The sequence below is a fragment of the Castor canadensis genome, chromosome 1 (genome assembly GCF_047511655.1).
Source record: "Castor canadensis chromosome 1, mCasCan1.hap1v2, whole genome shotgun sequence".
Classification (NCBI taxonomy): domain Eukaryota; kingdom Metazoa; phylum Chordata; class Mammalia; order Rodentia; family Castoridae; genus Castor; species Castor canadensis.
In genome coordinates, this window is record NC_133386.1 from 194,066,050 (window position 1) to 194,086,566 (window position 20,517).

The 20,517-nt window shown below is 43.8% G+C and overlaps 3 protein-coding genes and 2 non-coding genes across 11 annotated transcripts in view; 3 read left to right on the forward strand and 2 right to left on the reverse strand.

The window, feature by feature from the left end:
* Positions 1-208: 208 nt before the first annotated feature.
* Positions 209-2,267, forward strand: Selenoh (selenoprotein H). 2 transcript variants are annotated; one of them, XM_074045965.1, is made up of 4 exons: positions 209-514; positions 599-744; positions 883-987; positions 2,089-2,267. In XM_074045965.1, the coding sequence occupies exons 1-3, from the start codon at positions 393-395 to the stop codon at positions 981-983; spliced, it is 369 nt and encodes a 122-aa protein (XP_073902066.1). In that variant the 5' UTR covers positions 209-392; the 3' UTR covers positions 984-987; positions 2,089-2,267. The 2 variants fall into 2 exon arrangements, with proteins under 2 accessions (XP_073902066.1, XP_020018034.1); XM_020162445.2 differs by having other exon boundaries at positions 212-514; positions 883-1,013.
* Positions 2,268-2,864: 597 nt separating this feature from the next.
* On the reverse strand, positions 2,865-9,362 carry Btbd18 (BTB domain containing 18). The gene is made up of 2 exons (XM_020162442.2): positions 9,028-9,362; positions 2,865-5,062 (listed from the first exon to the last, which is right to left on the reverse strand). Exons 1-2 carry the CDS (start codon positions 9,149-9,151, stop codon positions 2,991-2,993), a joined length of 2,196 nt encoding a protein of 731 aa, XP_020018031.2. The 5' UTR covers positions 9,152-9,362; the 3' UTR covers positions 2,865-2,990.
* Positions 9,363-14,485: 5,123 nt separating this feature from the next.
* On the reverse strand, positions 14,486-14,615 carry LOC141416676 (small nucleolar RNA SNORA51). Its single transcript, XR_012441294.1, has one exon. It is a non-coding gene; the product is annotated as a small nucleolar RNA SNORA51 (small nucleolar RNA).
* A 3,794-nt stretch (positions 14,616-18,409) lies between these two features.
* On the forward strand, positions 18,410-18,544 carry LOC141416654 (small nucleolar RNA SNORA51). Its single transcript, XR_012441279.1, has one exon. It is a non-coding gene; the product is annotated as a small nucleolar RNA SNORA51 (small nucleolar RNA).
* An 853-nt stretch (positions 18,545-19,397) lies between these two features.
* Ctnnd1 (catenin delta 1) overlaps positions 19,398-20,517 on the forward strand; it is a 49,772-nt gene continuing 48,652 nt past the window's right edge. For all 6 annotated transcript variants that reach the window (XM_074045985.1, XM_074045980.1, XM_074045991.1 and 3 more), the window contains exon 1: positions 19,398-19,661. The gene's annotated coding sequence lies outside the window, so the exon portion shown is untranslated. The remainder of the gene's footprint in view (positions 19,662-20,517) is intronic.

The window sequence follows — 20,517 nt, forward strand, 5'->3', positions numbered from 1 at the left end:
TTGATCCCAGGGAGAAGGGTTTGGGGAAGGGGCGGAGGTACAGATACCCCTGTGAAACGAGCTTTGGTTTCAGACCTTAGTTCCCACCCCGCCCCCTCCCACCCTCCCAGTGCCCCCGGACTCTGAGCCGGATGGTTCGGTCTGGACCGCGCGTAAGCCCCCCCCCTCGTCAGCTTGGTGGTTGCGCTCGAAAGCCCCGCCTCCAGACCGCGTGGGCGCTGCGAGCCACGCTTTGTGCTCCGGAAGAGGTTCGCATTTGGAGTGGAGGTTCTGGTCTGCGCCTTACAATTCGGAACCGGGTGTAGTACCCGGCTCTTCTCAGCGGTCGCGTCTTCACCCTCTTCCTCCTCTCCAGCCCACGTCGGCTCGGCTCCCGGCCGTGTCTAGACTCCATGGCTCCTCGCGGGAAGAAGCGGAAGGCCGAGGCCGGGGTGATCGCGACCGCGGATAAGAAGGAGAAACTGGCGAACGGCCGGGAAGAAGTGGAAGAGGCGGTCGTCGTCATTGAGCATTGGTGAGGGGCCTGGAGAGTTGCAGGAGGGGGCGCGGGGGTGGCGGAGACAGAGGCCCCATCTCCATCCACCGGGTCTCTCCCTAGCACGAGCTGACGCGTCTACGGGCGCAACGCTGCGGCAGTGAGCCAGGCGCTGCGCCAGGAGGCCCCGGAGCTGCCAGTGAAGGTGAACCCGTCCAAGCCTCGCAGGGGAAGCTTCGAGGTGACGCTGCTGCGCCCGGACGGCAGCAGTGAGTGCGGGCCCGGCCTGGGGGACAGGGCACGGACCTGCAGCAAAGAAGCGCTACTTCAAAGAGCGAGGCTGGTGGACTGGGGGAGGGGTTCATCGACTCCAAAGTAACTTAGCTTTCTTTGGCCCCTTTTTTCAGGTTCCGAGCTGTGGACTGGAATTAAGAAGGGGCCCCCACGCAAACTCAAATTCCCTGAGCCTCAGGAGGTGGTGGAAGAGCTGAAGAAGCACCTTTCGTAGGGAGGTGTGGGAAGAAGTCCTCATGCTGAGGTTTGAAGCGGGAGAGGGAGGGGAAAGATTCACTTCGGGGCAGCCACCAAAGGAGTCCTACTGTTAAAACGGATTCACAGACACCTTAAAATGTTCCCAGCTGGTATGCCCTTCGGTCACTGCGGGGTTTTTTTGGGTTTTTTTGTCTTTGAGCTAAATTGTAGCGTACTGGTGATAGTGTGATTTAGAGAAGTGTAGTTTGTGCCCTTGGAAAAGTTACTGTTGGTTGATGCTCTGGTGGTATAGACTTTGCATCTGTGAAAATTCATTTCCGAATTCCTGGTGGCCTTTTTTTGGGGGGTGGGGGGGGAAGCTGTACTGGAGCTTGAACTCAGGGCCCTCACCTTGAGCCACTCCACCAGCCCTATTTTTGTGAAGGGTTTTTCGAGATAGGGTCTCGCGGACTATTTTTCCGTGCTAGCTTCGAACCGCGATCCTTCTGAGTACCTAGGATTACAGGTGAGCCACCGGCACCTGGTGGCCATTTTTTATTGCTTAAGTCAGGTATAAATCTTAACTGGTTCCTTTACTGATGATGTATGCTTTCTTATTTAATGAGTTGTGTTTTTTTTTTTGGTAGCACTACTGGAGGCTGAACTTAGGGCCTCTTACTACCACTTGAAGGCACTCTGCCAGCCCCAGTTAGAATACTGTTTTTTTTTTTTTTGCTTCGGTGGGACTGGGGTTTGAACTCTTTGCTTCCTGTTTGCAAAGCAGGCGCTGTACCGCTTGAGCCACACTTCCAGTCCCCCAGTTAGCATCTTACTGGCAGAATGTTTCATGTTAATTTCACCTCCTCTTTTGGTGTATGTTCTTAGAGTGTTGCTTTTGTCCCATGTGACAACACTGCACTACAATAAGCCCACTCCTGGTTACAAGGATTCAGCTTTGTTCCTAGTGGTTTTAACAGTGTTTTGGTAGGTTGTCAGTAACTTGTATATTTGAGTGGGCTTTGGGAGAAGGATGTGATCCTTGAATTCTGGATTTGAGTTCAAGGGTGAGGGGAAATGTTTTCCTTGGTCTTTATGGTTGCCTGGATCCCTTCTCTAACCTTTTTCCTTCTCATTTTTTGCAGCTTTCAGTCCCTGGTGATGTTGGAGCATTTATGATGGGACATGGCCAAACTTCAGTCATGTACCTGAAGCCATAGTTTCTTCCCCTCAAGAAATGATGGTTCAGTTGTGAGGCATTCCCTCCAGTAAGGCATTGTAAAAGTGTTTGGATTTGGTTTGTTTAATAAAAATTGAAATAAAGTATCTGAGTAAAATTAAAATTTTATGTTAAGAGATGGGCACAGCCAGCCTTGTGGGATTGGTGCTCCTTGCATTTTTTCATAGCCCCAGGTCACCATTTGGCAGGGAACTCAGGGTTTCTGGTAAAGCGTGTAAAATACTTGTAAAAAGGGAGCAAAACAAAAATTTTTTTTTAAAGCAACTGTATCTTTTCAACTCACTTCTTGGAAGTGATCATGGAAGTATATTTTCCTGGTCTCTGGGTTTTAGTTAGACTTCCCATACTGGCAATAAGTAAAGCCCCCACAAACACATGCTGGACAGTGTCCCACCACTCTCACTCAGTGTTAGGCCTAACACAGCTTAATGCCTTCTGGAACGTTTTCTTTACACAGAACCCCACCACAGAGTGTTCTTTTTAGTATCCCCTGAAGTTTCAGTGCCTAGATACCTCATGAACTGTAAGATCTGGTCTTGGCTACTACCTATGACCCACTTCAGCTGGGGACCAGTTTTATTGCTTCACTTGTCACTAACTGAAAAAGAGTACAAAGAAATAGTTCAAGTTCATAATTTTCTATTCATAGTACTACTACTGCCTGGTTTTAAGGCCTGGGGAGGGAGGAAGGAACCAAGGGTACACCTACCTCTTAGGCAAAAAGGAGGGCATGTGCAATTTTGCCAATAAGCCTTTTGTTGGTCAACACTTCCCTCCCCTGACCTCTAACCTGCCCTCCTCCTCCCACTACGTTAGTATATCTACCTCTGTTTCTGACTCTGAGGAAGGGTCAGGCCATACGGAAGGGATACTAGTGGGTCCCAGCCTCCCTTCTGCTGTCCAGTCCAGCACATCAATCTCTTCATCGTCAGAGCTGGCAGAATGTGGGTGTAGCAGCTCAGAGTTATCAAATCCCTCCTTGCCTACTTTGGAAGCAGGGTACAATATCTCATTCATGGTTAAGGACACTTCTAGCCCAGTCTCTGCCCAATTTGAGCATGGAGGAGAGAGATTGCTATAAGACCTTTGGGAAGGGTCAGGAGAGTCAATGTGTATAAGTTTATCTCCCTGACCATCCAGTGGCTGGGAGTTGGTAATTTCAAGGTCTGGAGTCCAAGAGCCTCCCACTGAAAGCACCTCTCCTTCCCTCACCTCAGAGGTCATGACAAAGGGGCTTAGGGGCTCAACTGGCTCTTTGTTCTCAGAGGGCATGACAAGAGGACTAAGTGGTTTGTTTGGCTCTTTGTTCTCACCATCAGGTTCCTTTTCCAATTCTGTAAGCTCCCTGGGCCAGAGTTCCATGTCAGACAAACACCACTCTTCTCCTTCAATCCAGTTTTTTCCTGTTTCTGTCAGGTGATAACTAGGGGTTCTGCAGCCCTCAGCCCCAGGACTCTCCAGAGACCCCACAGGTGGCTCAATGTCTGAGCCGCACAGCATAAAGTCCAGGATCTCTTCCAGCTCACTGGTGGCTGCAGCACTTGTGATTCGGTACTCTTCAGCTTCACAAGGCTGCCCAAGTAGGGTTGTGTCAAATGCATAGGGCTCTCTGCAATCAATATTCAACACAGGTCCTTTTCCTACCAGCTCTGGACTGGACCCAAACTTGGACTTCACAGTGTGGTTTGGGGAGTGGCTAGCAGACAGCAGAATGTCTTGTAGCCCAGGGACCTCCGGGGAGTCCTGACATAGTTTTATTCTAGCAGGTTTTTCTTGCTTATTAACAGAGGATAGCTGAGTTCCTGGAGGCTCTTCCAAGTCTCCTCGAAGTTCTGGTATCTGAGGGCTATTTTGAGAGTTTTTGAGAGGAGGCTCTTGTACCACCTCCCAGCAGGTGCCGTTGACAATCTTCCGAAGTTTCACTCTCCCAATTTGCCCCTCCTCTGCAGGGTCTGAGTTGGGTGCTCGGACTTCAGGGCTCCGCTTCTTGCACCCACCTGTCTTCCCAAGACTAGATGGGCTTGGGGTGCTCTGGAGAGGACTACTAGCTCTCCCTGGCTTCTGCTTGTCTTCATCCTGTGCTTCTTTATTTATACTCCTCTGTCGCCAAAGACGCCTGCCAGAGGCTGTGGACACTGAGCTGGGTCCACTTAAAATGCTGGAAGGCTTGGATGTAGGGATGTCAGGAGAAGGCTTTGAGCGACTAAGCCTGATCTTCCTGGGCAATAGTCGCTCACCCACAGAGGGATACAAACTGTGTGGGGAAAGTGCTGTGGAACCATGGGCAGGGTCATTCTTGTTCTCATTAGGCTCCTGACTGTGGCTTGATAGAGAAGAGCTTTTTTCTTGTGGAGTTGGGCAGGCTCTAGCCTTCCTCTTGAGCAAAAGTGTACCTGACAAGTTCTCTGTATTTGGTAGGTTGCTCTTTTCCTGGGGCTCCTCCTCCTTCCCTAAGGACTTAAACCTCATTGCTCCAAGAGGACAGGGAGTCTGGGTAACAGGCAGTGGAGTTCGAGGGCGGCGGCTGGGTGCTACCACTCTGGCAGAGATTGGTGCAGGACTTGGTGGTTGTAAGCACTCTCGGTTCAATCTTCGGCCTTGTGGTGCCTTCACCAGCTTTCCACCCTCTAGTTGAAGAGTTTCTAACTCAGATACTCGGAGCTGACGGGCAGCAGACAGCACATCCTGGGCTTCTTCTCGAGATACTTCCATCTCTGAGGTATACAGGAAATCTACCAGCTTCCTAAGTGTCCTGATCTTCAGGCCACCCAGCTCCAGCACCACCTTCCGACCCTGAGCTGGTCTTTCCCGCTCCAGGCGTTCTGTAAAGAAGGGGCTGCAGGCTGAAAGGATACAGCAGTGGGCTGGGACTGCTTCACCTGGAGGGAAACCCACACATTTTTGTTATGTAGACTAGCATGTTCATAGACATTACTACCCAAATGTACTGTTCCTTAGTGTTCCTCCATGGAATTTAAGAAAAACTTGTTCCTTCTGTCTGCCTAGACCCTTCTGTCATTACCTTTTGCTTAGCTAATTTGTTGTTTTCATTCTCCAAAATCTAGTTTCAACATCATTTCCTTCTGAAAGCCTCTGAAAGCCTTTCTTTTTTTTTTTAATTTTTGGTGGGACTGGGGTTTGGGGCTTGAACCCAGGGCTTCACACTTCTAAAGCAAGTGCTCTATCACTTAAGCCATACCTCCAGTCCATTTTGCTCTGGTTATTTTTTGGAGATGGGGTCTTGTGAACTATTTCCCTGTGCTGGCCTTGAACTATGATCCTCCCAACCTCAGCCTCCCAAGCAGCTAGGATTACAGGTGTGAGCCACCAGCTCCTGGCTCAGAAAGTCTTTCTAGCCCACTGCAAGTAGGTTTAAGTGCATCTGGGCACAGAGGGGTCCTTTGTAGCTATCAAAGCACTTATCTATAAGTACTGGAATTGACAATCTCCTTTACTACACTGTAAAGGAGATGGGGTCTATGGGGTCAGGACCATGTCTGTCTTGCTCATTGAGGTATTTTCAGTACTTATTACAAAGCCGAGGTTATATTCAGTGCTTGCCATAAAAGTTGAGCATCAAATACTTGCTGAATAAATTTATCAATTTTTTTTTTTTTTTTTTGCAGTACTGAGGTTTGAACTCGGGGTCCCACATTTGCTAGGCAGGTGCTGTACCACTTGAGCCACTCCGCCAACCATTTTGTATTGGGTACTTTCAAGATAGAGTCTCAAACTATTTCCCTTGGCTGGCACTGAGCCATGATCCTCATAATCTCTGTCCCCTGAATAGTGAGGATTCACAAAAATAGGGCTGGTGGAGTGTCTCACGGTGTCAAGGTGAAGGCCCAGAAGTCAAGCCCCAGGACCAAAAGACAAAAGCTAACACAGGAGGATCATGAGTTCAAGGCCAACTTGAGTTACCTGGCAAAACCCTGTCTCAAAATACCAAAAAGATTCTTGAGACCCTATCTTGCAAATATCTAATACAAAAGAGGGTGGTATAATGGCTCAAGTGGTAGAGACTAGCAAACATAAGGGAATGCCAAAAAAGGGACAGAGAAAAAAACCTCCCTGTCTTCTACATCAAATAAGGTACCATATTCAAGCCTGAAAACTACAAGTCATCTGATCCTTCCCTCCTTTGCCCACCATATCTAATCAATTTTACAAATCACTAATACTTTTTGAGTCTTTATATATGCCACCAGGCATTGTTCTAAGGGTTTTAGCAGTATTAACCCATCTTTTCTTAGTGACTGGTATTGTAGCTCAATAAACTGAGGCATAGTTAAATAACATGCCCATTTATATAGTTAATAAGTAGAAGAAACAAGATTTGAACCCACAGTGTTTGGCTAGAGTCCATGCTCCTATGTCACCTGATCAAGTTTTATAAATTCTCTTCAACAGCTCAGACATTTCTCTCTCTTCTCAATGCCTTAGTTCAGCCCACCATCCTCTCCTAGATCATAAAACCACCTCCTACCTAAACTCAGTAACCACCCAGTTAATTCTTATGTAGCCTGAGTGTTATTTCTAAAGCAGTGTTATCTGTCCATGACCTGCTTAAAACTGTTCTATAGTTTCCTAGTGTCCTAAGGACAAGAGCTACTTCCTTTACACGACACTGAAGACCTATCGTGACTGCTAATTTCTCAAGCCATCTTGGGCCAATGTTCCTTGTGTTCTAGCCATAATGAGCTACTCACAAACCACTGGTCACATCTCTGAGTCTCGTACATGCAGTTCTCTCTCTCTGGAAAAATATTTTCCTACTTCCTGCTACTTCTGTTTGTCCTTCAGTGCTCACCTTAGGGGTTATTTTTTTGAAAAACTGTTCTCTAACCTTGTCCCCTAGCATCCCCAAGGATTCTTCTGTGCTCCTATTACAGCCTGTATTAGCCAATTATATTTTTAGTATACAGCACAGTTACTTGAATGCACTGGTTATTTGAATGTCTTCCCCCAACATAACTTCCTTAAGAGAAGGGACTTTAGTTTTGTAGGTGCAAGCTAGCACAGTTCTTAGCATTCAACAGAAAACTAGGAGGAGGGAGGTTTGTTGTTGTTTATTCTGAATTTAAAAGTGAAGCTAGGCGATGGTGGCTCACACCTGTAATCCTAGCTACTCAGGAGACAGTGATAAGGAGGATCACAATTTGAAGCCAGCCTGAGCAAACAGTTTTCAAGACACTATCTTGAAAAAACCCTGGGGTTTGAACTCGGCCTTATGCTCGCTAGGCAGGCACTCTTACTGCCTGAGATACCCTGCCAGTCCAAAAAAAAAAAAAAAGGGGCTGGTGGAGTGTCTCAAGGTGTAGGCCCTGAGTTCAAGCTCTAGTACCCCCACAAAAAATGACTCTTAGCTCCACACTCACTAAGAGAACCAATTAACTCACCTGTAGAACTGGAACCAAATAACATTACTTATTTCACAAGGCTGTTAGATTCAAATAAGAAACTATACTGTCATATGTAGTCTGTAAACTGTAGATTACTATGCAATACTAAACAATGTTGGTTGTTGAAATCCACTTTTTTTTCTTGGTACAGGTGTTTGAATTCAGGGTCTCTCACTTGTTAGGCAGGTACTCTGCCACCCAAGCCATGCCTCCAGTCCAAAATCCTGTTTTATAAGTGAAGAAACTGAGCCCCACAGATAGAAATTGCGTGCCCATTTGACAGTTACAAAATAACAAAGCTTAAACTAAACTCAGGCCTTCTGACTCTTAAGTCTCCTGCCTTTTACATTATACCAAGGTCTACTTTATACTCATTTAGCATTCTCAAGCTAAAGGGGTGGGTAAGGATAAGCTATACACTTTTTTTTTTTTTTTTTTTTGGTGGTCCTGGGGTTTGAACTCAGGGATTCACACTTGCTAAGCAACCACTCTACCACTTGAGCCACTCTGCCAGCACTTTTTTGCGTTGAGTATTTTCGAGATAGGGTCTCACAAACCATTTGCCCTGGCTGGCTTTGAACTGCAATCCTCCTGATCAGGAGGTTGTGAGGCAGATATTCTGAGTAGCTAGGATGATAGGTGTGAGCCACCAGTGCCAGGTTTAAGGTAGACAGTTTTAGTACCAACAACAAACAACTAAAATCAACAATTTGAAGACAAGAAAAATTTAAGCAAAACCTTTTAAAGAAAATGGGAAAATGTAGTAACATCATATAACACTTAGTATATTAAAAGCACTGTTCCAGGGCTATGGGCATGGTTCAAGTGGTAGAGTGCCTGCCTTGGAAGCTCAAGGCCCCAGGTTCAAATCCCAGCACCGCCAATAAATAAAAATAAAATAAAATAAAAACACTGTTCTAAAGTGTTTAATGTATGTTACCTCTTACTTTAGAACCACTCCATTAGGTTATTAACCATGTTTTATGGACTTCCTATGCTTATTAAACTTTATAATTAGTTTTTTGTTGTTGTTTATTTTGAGACAGGGTCTTACTATATAGCTCAAGTTGGCCTTGAACTTGAGATCCTCCTGCCTTAGCCTCCTGAGTGCTGGGATTACTAGCATGTGCCACCACACCTGGCTAGTTTTTTTTTTTTTTGACAGTACTATGGTTTAAACTCATGGCTTCACACTTGCAAGGTAGGTCCTTTACCACTTGAGCCATGCCTCCAACGCTAGTTTCATTTTGTAAGTGAAAGAAAGCATAATCATAATTTCACTCTTTTAAAACAGTGTTTTGCAAATAAACAGCTCTTTATCAAATAATTTATAGTAATAAACTAAAGGTAGTAACATTCTCCTGGTTTTTGTCCTTCACCTCTAGCCTTATTTTATTCTGTTCTATGGTGAATTTACAGTTGAATCCTAACCAGTTTCTTACCTTCTGCCTGCAGAAGGACATCACAAAACACACCACTCTGCTGCTGGTGATGAAGTTGGAGAAAAGCTAACCGGAGAAACCGGGAGTTCCTGTACAGGATTTTGGAACTGGCAGGGGAGTACATTTTGGTATTCTGTTAATAAACCTCCCAAGTTTTCATGGATCAGATTCCTGTGGGTAAGATAATATGTTTCAGAGCATGGTTACACTTAACTTGTTTTTTTGTTTTTGAAACAGCAGGGAAAATTTGAAAGTGAGAGATAATAGTTTGGGTTGAGGAAATATCAGCCCAGAAGTTATTCCAAGGGTATCTCAAGAAAGACCACCATAGTTCACCCCCCCACCCCCCAAAAAAAAGACCATCATCATAGTGGTTACATGTGGAAGCCTAGGTTTAAATTCTGGCTCTGTTATTTATTAGCCCAGCTGTATAAGCTCACACAGATTACCTAATTTCCTGGAGTCTGACTTTCCTCATTCATAAAATGGGAGTAATAACAGTACTTACCTTGTAGGGCTGTTTTAAAAACCAAATGCGTTAATACAGGCAAAATTGCCTAACAGTGTATGCCTGACTCAAAACAACCATTATCCCCAAAATAGTAGCTATTATACTTCAAACCTTGCTCATTCACATTGCCACTAAGACTCAACTCCCACAGTGGTGACTACTCACATTCTTCCTGAACACCACCTCCTAGTTCCATGTAGTTCCACCCTAAATTTCAGACTTTTAAAGACGTAATACTAGGCATAGAACTATCTCTACTAAGTCTTATGAACCTTCTTTTCTCTGTGCTCACTGTACCACACTAACCAGCAGAGGGTGCACGATAAAGAGAAGACTGGACTTGGAAGTTCTTTCACAGAAATGAGGACATTACCACCTTGGTTCAAATGTACTTGAGGAAAGTGAGCCTGATTGATCCCGGTAGTGGACTTTAGGTTTGTCCGTCTGGTTAATTAGCTGGCTAACAAAAGAGCAAGGACAGGTAAACATTCTACCCTTCCCCAAACTAACTGGATATTCTGACTCAAGTCCCGTTTCTTTTCCAGCTTTTCTGCATTGAACCTCTTGCACTCACTGCACAGCTGTGCTCCTTTCCTGGCATGACGTTTTCTGTCAGGTGGCACTGAGGGTCCAAATAGCTCAGGTCAAAACGATCGGGAAGGAAATCTATTTTCCGATAGTAGAAAGGTCAGTTAAGAAAGGGCAGGCTCACTTCGACCCCAGCCCTAGAGATGTGGGTGAAGGAGGCAGCGGTTGCAAGGGCCCTGGAGCGGCTTTCCAAAACACCAGTGCCTGGCCCGGCCCCCAAACTCAACCTGGAATGGTTTTGCAGCAGATTAGCTCCTGTCGTTCTCTCTCTGCTTGGGTCCTATCCAGCCTGCCTTGCTTCCTCCTAATTTCCAGCCTGCTGCAGAGAGGCTGAGTAAAACCAAGGGCCTCAGTGATTCCCCTCTCCGTTCAGAACCGAGGGTATGGGCGTTGGCAGAGAAAGCGGGGCGTCACAAAAGGCCCTGCAAAGCTGTGCGCCCCGCACGCCTTGGGCGCCCTGGCCCAACTCCTCTGAAGAGAGACCTTCGGCGCGAAGGTTTCTGGGAATGGAGCGTGGAGATCCCGGAGGCCCGAGGTCAGGGCTCGCCCTCACAGCCACCCCGGCTACAAAGGCTTTTGCAGTCACCCCCTGACGCCCTCGTACCACTGCGGGCTCCAAGCAAGGCACCCACATGCACTGGGCGGTGGTGACAGCCAGGGCCTGAGTTCACGCGGCCCGCGCCACAGACCGCGCGCCGCCACCCTGGCGCACGGTGCGTCGCCGGGCGCGACGTCCTTCCTCCTCCCGGAGCCTGCGGCCTACGTCTGCCTGAACACGTCATCCCCATTGGCCGAAGGCTTCTGGGAGGACCAATCAGAGGAGGAGGAGAGCTTTGGGCGGGAGGCTAAGTCTCGAGGGACTTGAGAGTTGCGAGGAGAAGGCTGTGCTGCTAGAGGTAGAGGGAAGGGCGTGTGGGGGAGGGATTCTTTATGGGGCTGACTTGTGCTCAGCACACCGAAAAGAGGGCCAAGACCGCTAAATAGGTTGGGCTCCAAGGCGGTTGAAGGACATCTCCAAGTTCCCCGTGAACAGGCTGAAAATGACCTTGGTCCTGCTAAGGTCATTCCGGGCTTGACGGAGGAAAAAGTCTTTTGATGTCCCCACTTGCTCTTTGTCCCTCCTATCTCTAATCTGGATATCACCTATGGGCAGAGATATTCTGGAACAAGATCATTAGGCCAGGTTTTGAATTCACTGGTTTTTTTTACCCCTGTAGTGCTGGGGATCGAAACCAGCGCGTTGCGCATGCTAGGTAAGCTTTCTGCCACTGAGCTGCCTCCTCCTGAATTCAGGGTTTTTTTTGGCTAATTTTATTGTAACCCCGAATCTTGGAGAATTGGTAACCCAAGGGAGTTGTGGAATCAACCCTCCTGGAGTGGTCGACCACAGATGATTTATCTAGCGCAGTTCTTGAGTAAAAACAGCTGTTTTCAGAGATGATACTAAAAATTCAATGATCTCAACATAAAACATTTACAGAAAATGTTAATTCACGGTATAAATATGGACAGTGGTTCTCTCCCCGTGTGCATTAGGACCCAGGCCTTGGCTTCCATTCCTGTCTCTGTCTCCACCCCCTGCCCCCCACCGATGTCTGGTGATGTCCAACTCTGGGTGAAAATGCCTGAATCCAAAGCCGTTGGTGACAAAATGTGGAGAATGGCCCCTGCTGAAGCAAGCTGAGGGTAGAAAGGAAGATTTTAAGGAGAAGGGGAACCTGCAAAAAGACAAAACAGGAGGCTAGGAGGCTAGTGCGCTCAGATACATCTTTATTGACATTGGACATGTTTTCCCAAAGGATTTGAGGGCTGGGGGTCCGTGATGGGTATGTACCTAGCATGTATAAGGCCCTGGGTGGAGGAAAAATGACTTGAAGTAGTTGACTGAAATGGCAGTGTGGGGAAGGAACAATACTTCTAAGTCAGGTAATATTTTCCCTAGTTTGAAGGCCCTGCTTTTTTTTTTTTTTTTGGTGGTACTGGGGTTTGAACTCAGAGCCTTATGCTTGCTAGACAGGTACTTTACCACTTGAGCCACTCCACCAGCCCAAGGCTCTGCTTTTAAGACGAGAAAAGAAACAGGGAAAAAAGAAACTCTATGTCTAAAGATCTTTACAGTTGCAGTTGTCATATTTTGAAGAGGAAGCAGTTTGTGAAAGAACATAAAACTTCTTCGCAGAAGGACAGATTTTAGATGGCGGCAGCAACAGCACACACATGCAAGCAAGCAAGCAAGAGAGGGAGGAAAACAAAAGAGAAGACAGAACAATATTTGTTAATGGCATCTGTTATCAACACAGTTGGGCATACCCAGCATTGGTGGTTCATGCCTGCAATCCTGGTCACTTGGGAGGCTGAGATCAGGAAGATGGAGGCTCAAGGCCTGCCTGGGCAAATAGCTCATGAGACTCCAAAATAGATAGAGCAAATGGACTGGAGGGGTGGCTCAAGTGGCAGAGCATCTGCTTTGCAAGCATGAAGCCCTGAGTTCAAACCCTGGTCTCACCAAAAAGAAAAAAAAAAAAAAGGTGAAAAACAAATACTTCATTGGGCAAGTGGAGTATTAGTATAGATGATTCTGTGGAGTTGTAAGGAAAATATAAATATTATATCCCATTATTAATATATTTTCATAAGGGTTAAATTTTCAAAATGTGAGGAGAGCATACTTTGTGTTTTGACTTTTTTTTTTTTCTTTGGCAGTACTGGGGCTTGAACTCAGTGCCTACACCTTGAGTCACTCCACCAGACACTTTTTTGTGAGGGTTTTTTTTTTTTTTCAAGATAGGGTCTCATCAAACTATTTGCCTCGACTGGCTTCCAACCTCGATCCTCCTGATCACTAGTATTATAGGTGTGAGCCACCTGCGCCCAGCTTGTTTGTGTTTTTTAATCTAACACCTCTGCCTGTGTTAGCAAAATTTCTAAGTGATAAATAACCATCCCTTCCAGGGTTTCAAAAATGACAAACTTTTGCTGTACACTGGTGGTTCATGCCTGATTAAGCTCATGCCAAGCCACTCAGGAGGCAGAGATCAAGAGGATCAAGTTTCCAAGCCAGCCCTGGGCAAATAGTTCCAGAAACCCTACCTTGAAAATACCCAACACAAAATAGGCCTGGCAGAGTGGCTCAAGTGGTAAAGTGCCTGCTTAGCAAATATGAGACCCTGAGTTCAAACCCCAGTACTGAAAAAAAAAAAAGGACAAACTTTGGATATGTAGCTACCAGAGGGTAGAAAGGAGTAAAAATGCTTTGTTTTTCTTTGTATAGTCAGTGCTTTTTGAAGTTGAATTTTCTTCATTTCTTCTTGACATTTATAGTTTTAGTCTACTGGACCTAGAGTCAGAGCTGAGTGTGGTGATACCTGTAATCCCAGCCTGGGTCACATAGCAAGATGGTAGAGAGAGAGAGAGAAAGAGAGAGAGAGAGAGGAAGGGAGGGAAGGCGGGAGGGATGGAACAACGATAGAATTATTACAGCACAACACTATGTGATGATTTTAATTTTTTTTTGATGTTGTGGATTAGACCAAGAGCCTTGAGTGTGCTAAGCGTGTACTATACCACAGAGCTATATCCCTGGCCCCATTTCTTTTTTTTTTTACTCTTTTTTTGGAAACAGGGTTTTGCTGGGTCGACCACTGCCTCAAACTTGCAATCCTGCCTTAGACTCCTTAATATGTAGGATTACAGATGTGTACCACCATGCCTTCCTTTCTTTTTCTTTCTTCTTTCTCTCTCTCTCTCTCCTTTTCTTTGGTGATACTGGGGTTTAAACTCAGGCAAGTGCTATAGCACTTGAGCCACTCTGCCAGCCCTTTTTTTGTGTTGGGTATTTTTGAGATAGGGTATCTCAAACTGTTTGCCTGGCATGGCTTTGAACCTCAATCCTGATTTCTGCCTCCAGAGTAGCTAAAATTACAGAGTGTTTCACTGTTACCTGGTCCCTTTCTTTTTTAAACACACATTTTTTTTTTCTTCTCTCAGCTCTTTCCTGATCTTTCACCATTTTATGGTGTCTTGTTTTTCTTTTTCTATGTGGTGATGGTTGTGAATGAGGAGGGTAAACTTTTGAGGATCATAAGCCTGAGCAGTGAATGTAGTGTTCCATATGTAAATCCAAAAGAGAAACAGAAAGAAGGAAAGGAAAAAAGAAACCAAAATACAACCCTGTATGTCTAAAATACATTTTCATTCTATTAATTTTTCTTCATTTTATGCTACTCTAATCCAAGTCTCTATGGTTTTAATTTGCTGCTATAATGGCCTTCCAACTTATCTTGTTTTCACACTTATCCTCTCTTTAATTCATTTATTGCATAAATTCACTTACAGGATCTTTTTTATTTTCTTCCCACCCCATGTCTTCCCGTTCACAGTACATAGCAGGCATAGGGCCTGGGCTGAGGTGTATATGGGGTAGATTTACTTTGCGTTCTTTTTATATAATCCGTGTAAGAACACAGCCTGTGGTAAGCACTGGGAGGCACAAGATCTTTTCAAAATGTGATTTAGATCCTGTTATTCTTCTGTTTAAAACCACCAGAGGCTTTCCTCTACTTAAGAATAAACACCCAAACTTCTTTCTCTTCATATTCTGATTCTCACTTATCCCTCCATCCTCATTTTCTTTGACCTTTGCTGGGTCCAGTCTGATTCAGCCCCTCTCCCTGAGCTTTGGCATTAGCAGTAACCACTGCTAATATCCTTCATGGCTGACTGCTTCTTACCATTTAGGTTTCAACTTAACTGTCACATTCCCAGAGAGTTTGGTGCTGACATTCACTCTAAAGTAAGTCACAAGCCATTCCCATCAGTCTGCTTTAAATTTAATGTCAGGGATAGGGTGTGGCTTAAGTGGTAGAGCACCTACCTAGCAAGTGTAAGGTATGCGTTCAAGCCCCAGTACCACATCAAAAAAAAAAAAAAAAAGAAAGAAAGAAAGAAAGAAAGAAAAAATCTAAGATAGTGCTCCATCTGACATAATTTATTTTTTGGTGCTGTGGACTGAATTTTCTTTGTCATCCCTAGAATGTAAGCTTTATGGAAACAGTAAATTTGTCTCTCTTGTCCTTGACATTTAATAGAGTACCTGACTCACAGTAGATACTCAAAATAACTCAAGGGGGAATAGTCTTATTTTCTTAGTCTATTTTCAATTAGCTGATTATAGTTTATCTTTCTGTGAGTATTAGTGACTGAGAAACTTTATTTGGAGATAGTTGTTTAAGCTGAATTTATTTATTTATTATTATTGTTGTGCTGGGGGTACATTGTGACATTTACAAAAGTTCTTACAGTATATCATAATTGAATTCATTCCCTCTACCATTCTCCCTTTTTCCCCCCTCCCCACATTCCTGGAATAGTTTCAACAGGTAAGATAAATTTAAATTTTAACATCTTTTTCACAACTGAGTCATATATTTTTGGTTTGTCCAAGTCTATTTTTAATATTACCTATGAATTTCTTCATGTTAAATGACTCATCCAGGATTACATAACTTCTCATTAGTATTTGTTTATTATTTATTTACTTTTGGTGGGACTGGGGTTTGAACTCAGAGCTTCGCACTTGCAAAGCAGCCACTCTTGCCGCTTGAGCCACACCGCCAAGGATTAGGTAACTTCTAAGCAAAGAGACTTCATTCACTCATTCAGCAGTTGCTAAATAGGAAATGTAAGAATAAGCTCAGGGAATGTACCATGAACAAGAAAGACACTGCCTTCATGGAACTTACCTTCTGGTTGGGGAGAAAGAAATACACATACACATAAGCATGAGAAAAAGGAAAGCAAAATAATTTGTAAGTTGTGAGCAGTGATGTGAAGGAAAACAAGACGAAGCCATGCCTAGAAAATTATAGAACATTCTAGAATATGGCTCTGAGCTAGGAACCAATAACCCAACAAACATTTCCTGTGGCTATTTTTTTCCTTTAGTAATCTTTGGCTTTTTTTTTTTTTTGTGATACTGGGATTTGAATTCAGGGCCTACATCTGAGCATTCCACTAGCCCTTTTTTGTGATGTGTTTTTTCCAGATAGGGTCTTGTGAACTGTTTGCCCAGGATAGCTTCAAACTGTGATCCTCCTGATCTCTGCCTCCTGAGTTTGGCTTTTGAATTTGCTATGAATGGACAGTAGGGGTAGAAAATATGATAAGTAACGGTAGAAGATTCTTAACTAATGAGCTATAAAGGCTGTTTACCATTCCCATCCTAGTTTAAATTCCGTCAAACAAGTGCTGTGATGTCTGTTTGTTTTTTGGCTACTATAGATAAAATATGGAGGGATGAATAATGAATAGATCAGCCTGATTAAATTGGCAACTTCATGCTGAGCAGGAGTAGAATTTCAGGTTAAATAGATAAAAAAAAGGCCAATTACTTTCATGTATTTTTATGGTGGTACCCCCCCCCACCCCAGTATTGGCAAATCAAGCCTCATGCTTGCTAGGCAGGTGCTCTACCACTGCCAGTCCAATAAGTATTACTTTAATGTATTGAATGAATAAATCAGGTACCTTAAAAGCAACAAGGAATTTGGCTTTTATTATAGGTAAGGTGATTAGAAGAACCTAGCCTTTGGAATCAGATTAATTGATCTTATTTATTTATTTTTGAGGCACTGGGGATAGAATCCCAGGCCTTTCACCTGCTAGGTAAGTGCTTTACCACTTGAGGCATGCACCCAGCTCTGTTTTGTGTTGGGAATTTTCGAAATAGGGTTCCAGGAGCTATTTGATTGGGGATGGCTTTGACCCGGGATCCTCCTGATCTCTGCTTTCTGAGTAATTAATATTACATGTGTGAGCCACCAAGCTGTTTTTCATTTTTTAGATTAGGTCTCCCTAACTTTGCTCTAACTGATTTAGAACTCAAAATCCTCCTGCTTTTGCTTCCTGAGTACCTGTGATTACAGGCATACCCTACCACGCCTGGCTGTGAGGGTTTTACCTTTTCTTCTTTTTGAAACTGGGGTTTGAACTCAGGGCCTGCACCTGAGCCACTCCATCAGCCCTTTTTTTGTGATGAGAGATAGGGTCTCGTGAACTATTTGCCTGGGCTGGCTTTGAACTGAGATCCTATTGATCTTTGCTTCCTAGTAGCTAGAATTATAGACTTGAGCCATCATTGCTTTATAGCTAGATGAGCTCAGACAAGTTTCTTCACCTTGGTGAGCTTCGAGCCCCTCATCTGTAAATTGTTGGTACTACTCTTTTCATGGTGGTGTTTTTAAAAATTAGAGGAAATGCAGTCGAAGTCCATTTCAAATAAACATGTCATTGATGGCTATTATTGGGCAGTGGCAAGCCACCGAAGACTTTTTGAGCAGAGTAGATACTGGTAATAAGAACAATTCATTCTTGAGCCAGATATGATAGTATACTCCTGTAATCCTAGCACTTGAGAGGCTGAGGCAGGAAGATCCAAAGAATTTGAGGCTAGCCTGCACTACATAGCTGAGACCCTGTCACAAAAAAATTTCATTGCTTAAGCTGGGCACTGATGGGTCATGCCTGTAATCCTAGTTACTCGGAGGCAGAGATCAAGAAGATATCTGAACCCAGCCCAGACAAAATAGTTCTCAAGTCTTCATCTTGAAAAAACCTTCACAAAAAAGAGCTGTGGAGTGGTTCAAGGTGTAGGCCCTGAGTTCAAACCCCAGTATCGCAAAAAAAAAAAAAAAATCATAGTGAATGCCATGCATTGTTTTAAAATCTTTTTGTGTATTTTAATTCTCACAACAGTCTTGGGAGAAAGATATTATCCCCATTTTATAGTTAAGGAAACTGAGACTCATAAGTACATACATTGAGTCATATATTTATAAAGGAGTAGTTTGAAGTCAGGCAGTCTGACTATAGAACCTATGCTCTTAGCCACTATTCTAAATTATTTTGGGGGGGGGACTGGGGTTTAAACTCAGGGCTTCCTGCTTCCTAGGCAGGCACTCTGCCACTTGAGCCACTCTGCCAGGCCTTACAGAATAGATTTTAGATTTTACAGTAAGCAAGAAAAAGGAAACGTCCAATTCATTATTGTCATCCTTGTTTGGTAATCAGTGAGTATCTATAAAATACTAGTCTTGCTGGGTGTGGTGGCACACTTTATAATCCCAGCACTCTTCAGACTGAGGCAGGAGGATCATGAGTTTGAGACCAGCCTGGGCTAAATAGTGAGACTGTCTTAGAAAGCTTCCCTCCTACCCCCCATACTAGTCTTTGTTGAACTTGCACCTGTTCTTCATGGTCTAAGAACATATTAAGAATATTTCCTGAGGCCTCCTAGTGCTTACCACAAGCTGTGTTCTTACACCCATTATATAGAAAGAGGAGGCAAGGTAAATCTACTCCATATACACCTCAGCCCAGGCGCTGTGCCTGGTATGTATTGTGAGGCATGGGGTGGGAGGAAAAAAAAAATTTCCTGAGAGAAATGATACCCCTATAATGCTTTATTTAGGTCAAATGAAGAAGATCGGTGTGAACCAGATAATCTTAAAGTTGAAGTTCACATAGAAATTGAATTTTCTTGATTTCTTTACCTATGCTATTATCTAGTCTAAATCTATTGGTTGTTATTTGGATTCCATTTACTCTTCCCGACAAACCTATATTATTTTGATTTGAGAATAAATGGGCGATGATTTTCCTCCACAGACCAGTGGGTTCTACTTCCTTCTAGTTCAGAATATAGACACCAAAAACTATCAACAAGTTCAGGCATTTATTTTTTGTAATTAGCCCTAATGCAATTAAACCAAAACAATAAAATTGAGAGTTTCCCTCATGTATTCTCTACCATCCCAATCAACACACTACAGTCCTATTTCTTCTTCTTTTCCTGTCTTCCTTTGGGAAACTGCTTTGGGGGTAAAACAAACAAACAAACAAAAAAACCCAAATAGCAGGCATATAAAATCAGCTCTTTTCTGTTTCCCTACCCAGGAGCAAAGCCTCCTCACCCATCAAAGATAACTGAGGCATAGGTGTGCCTTTCTAAAAAGCCCTTGTTGCTTTGCACCCACACCCTGAGCTCTGCAGTAATTCCTCAGAGACTGTAATACTCTCCGTTTTAAATATAAATAAATAAATATATATAAAAAACTTCCCTCTGTCTCTTTCTCTCCTCCCCTCTCTCTCTTTTTTTTTTAATTTCCTATAATAAAGTTTCCTATTGGATAAGGTCAGCTCCCTGATTTATGCCTAGCTCCTATTGGAAGCTCACAGGGGCTGACATCACTTAGGAAAGCGAGGGGGTAGGGCTGCCAGATCAGTTTGTCACCACCCAGGCTCCCTTGCCTTTGGCTGGGTGCAACTTCCATTTTAGGTGTTGGATCTGAGGGGGAAAAAAAAAGAGAGAGAGAGACAGAGAGCGAGAGCGAGAGACAGAAATAAGAGCAGGAAAGATCCTGAGAGGAGGAAGAGGTGGTGAAAATCAACTGCCTTGCTGGATTTGTCTTTCTCAGCACATTGGCGGAGCCTGGGGTTTCTTTCTTAAAGGACTGGTTTTTAGAAATCCACATTTGAGGTGTGTGCTTTTTTTTTTTTTTTTAAATGTGTGTACAGACAGGTAAAGGAGGATAACTCAAGTCGAATTTTTGTCTTGAGGGTAACTAGAGGGGATTTAAAAAGGGGAGAGTTTGTTATGCTGACGGGTGACTTTTAAGCAGTTGTTTTTCTTTCTACTTTCAATGCTTTGGGAAGATTTTGGTATCTTATAACGTTAAAAAATGGTAAAATATACAAGACCTGGAAACAAACTTCTATGTCTAATACAGGGAGCTAAATAGAACCAGGGGGTAAGAAATTATGTAAATTTATATTTTGGTGTGTTCTTTGAATTTATTTTTTTTTTAGATTAAGCTAACATACTTCTGTTTTCAGAGCCCAAATCAAAAGTTGGTTTTCTGGCATGTTGCGTGTGGGTTGGGAAAGGAATTTGTCCGGGTCGGAAGCTAGTTATACAGATGGTTCTTCATATGTTTCAGAACTTTTTCTTCTTTTTCCCCTTTTTTCATTGGATTTGTGGAAATAGAAAGTAGTATTGTTTTTTTTCCTCCCAGAGAGTTTGAAAGGCCCACAGATCAGTTTCAGCCCTGCTGTTCCTGGGTGTATCCCTCTTACTTTTCCAGGTGTGGTGGGTGGGAGCCTTGTTCGCCTGCTACACGTAGCTTCCCTGCTTTGCTTTATAAAAGAAAACGAATGAATCTATGTTAGCTGAATTGCCACCCGTTTCTTCCTCCTAAAACTACCTTTGACAGCAAAGATTTGTGAAAGTGTTATGTTAAATCTGCAAATATAATATTTGGTTGATGTGCTTAAAGGGGTAAAGAAATGCTAATCATGCTTTTTATTTCACCTGTGTAAAGTGGTAGCGCACCTGA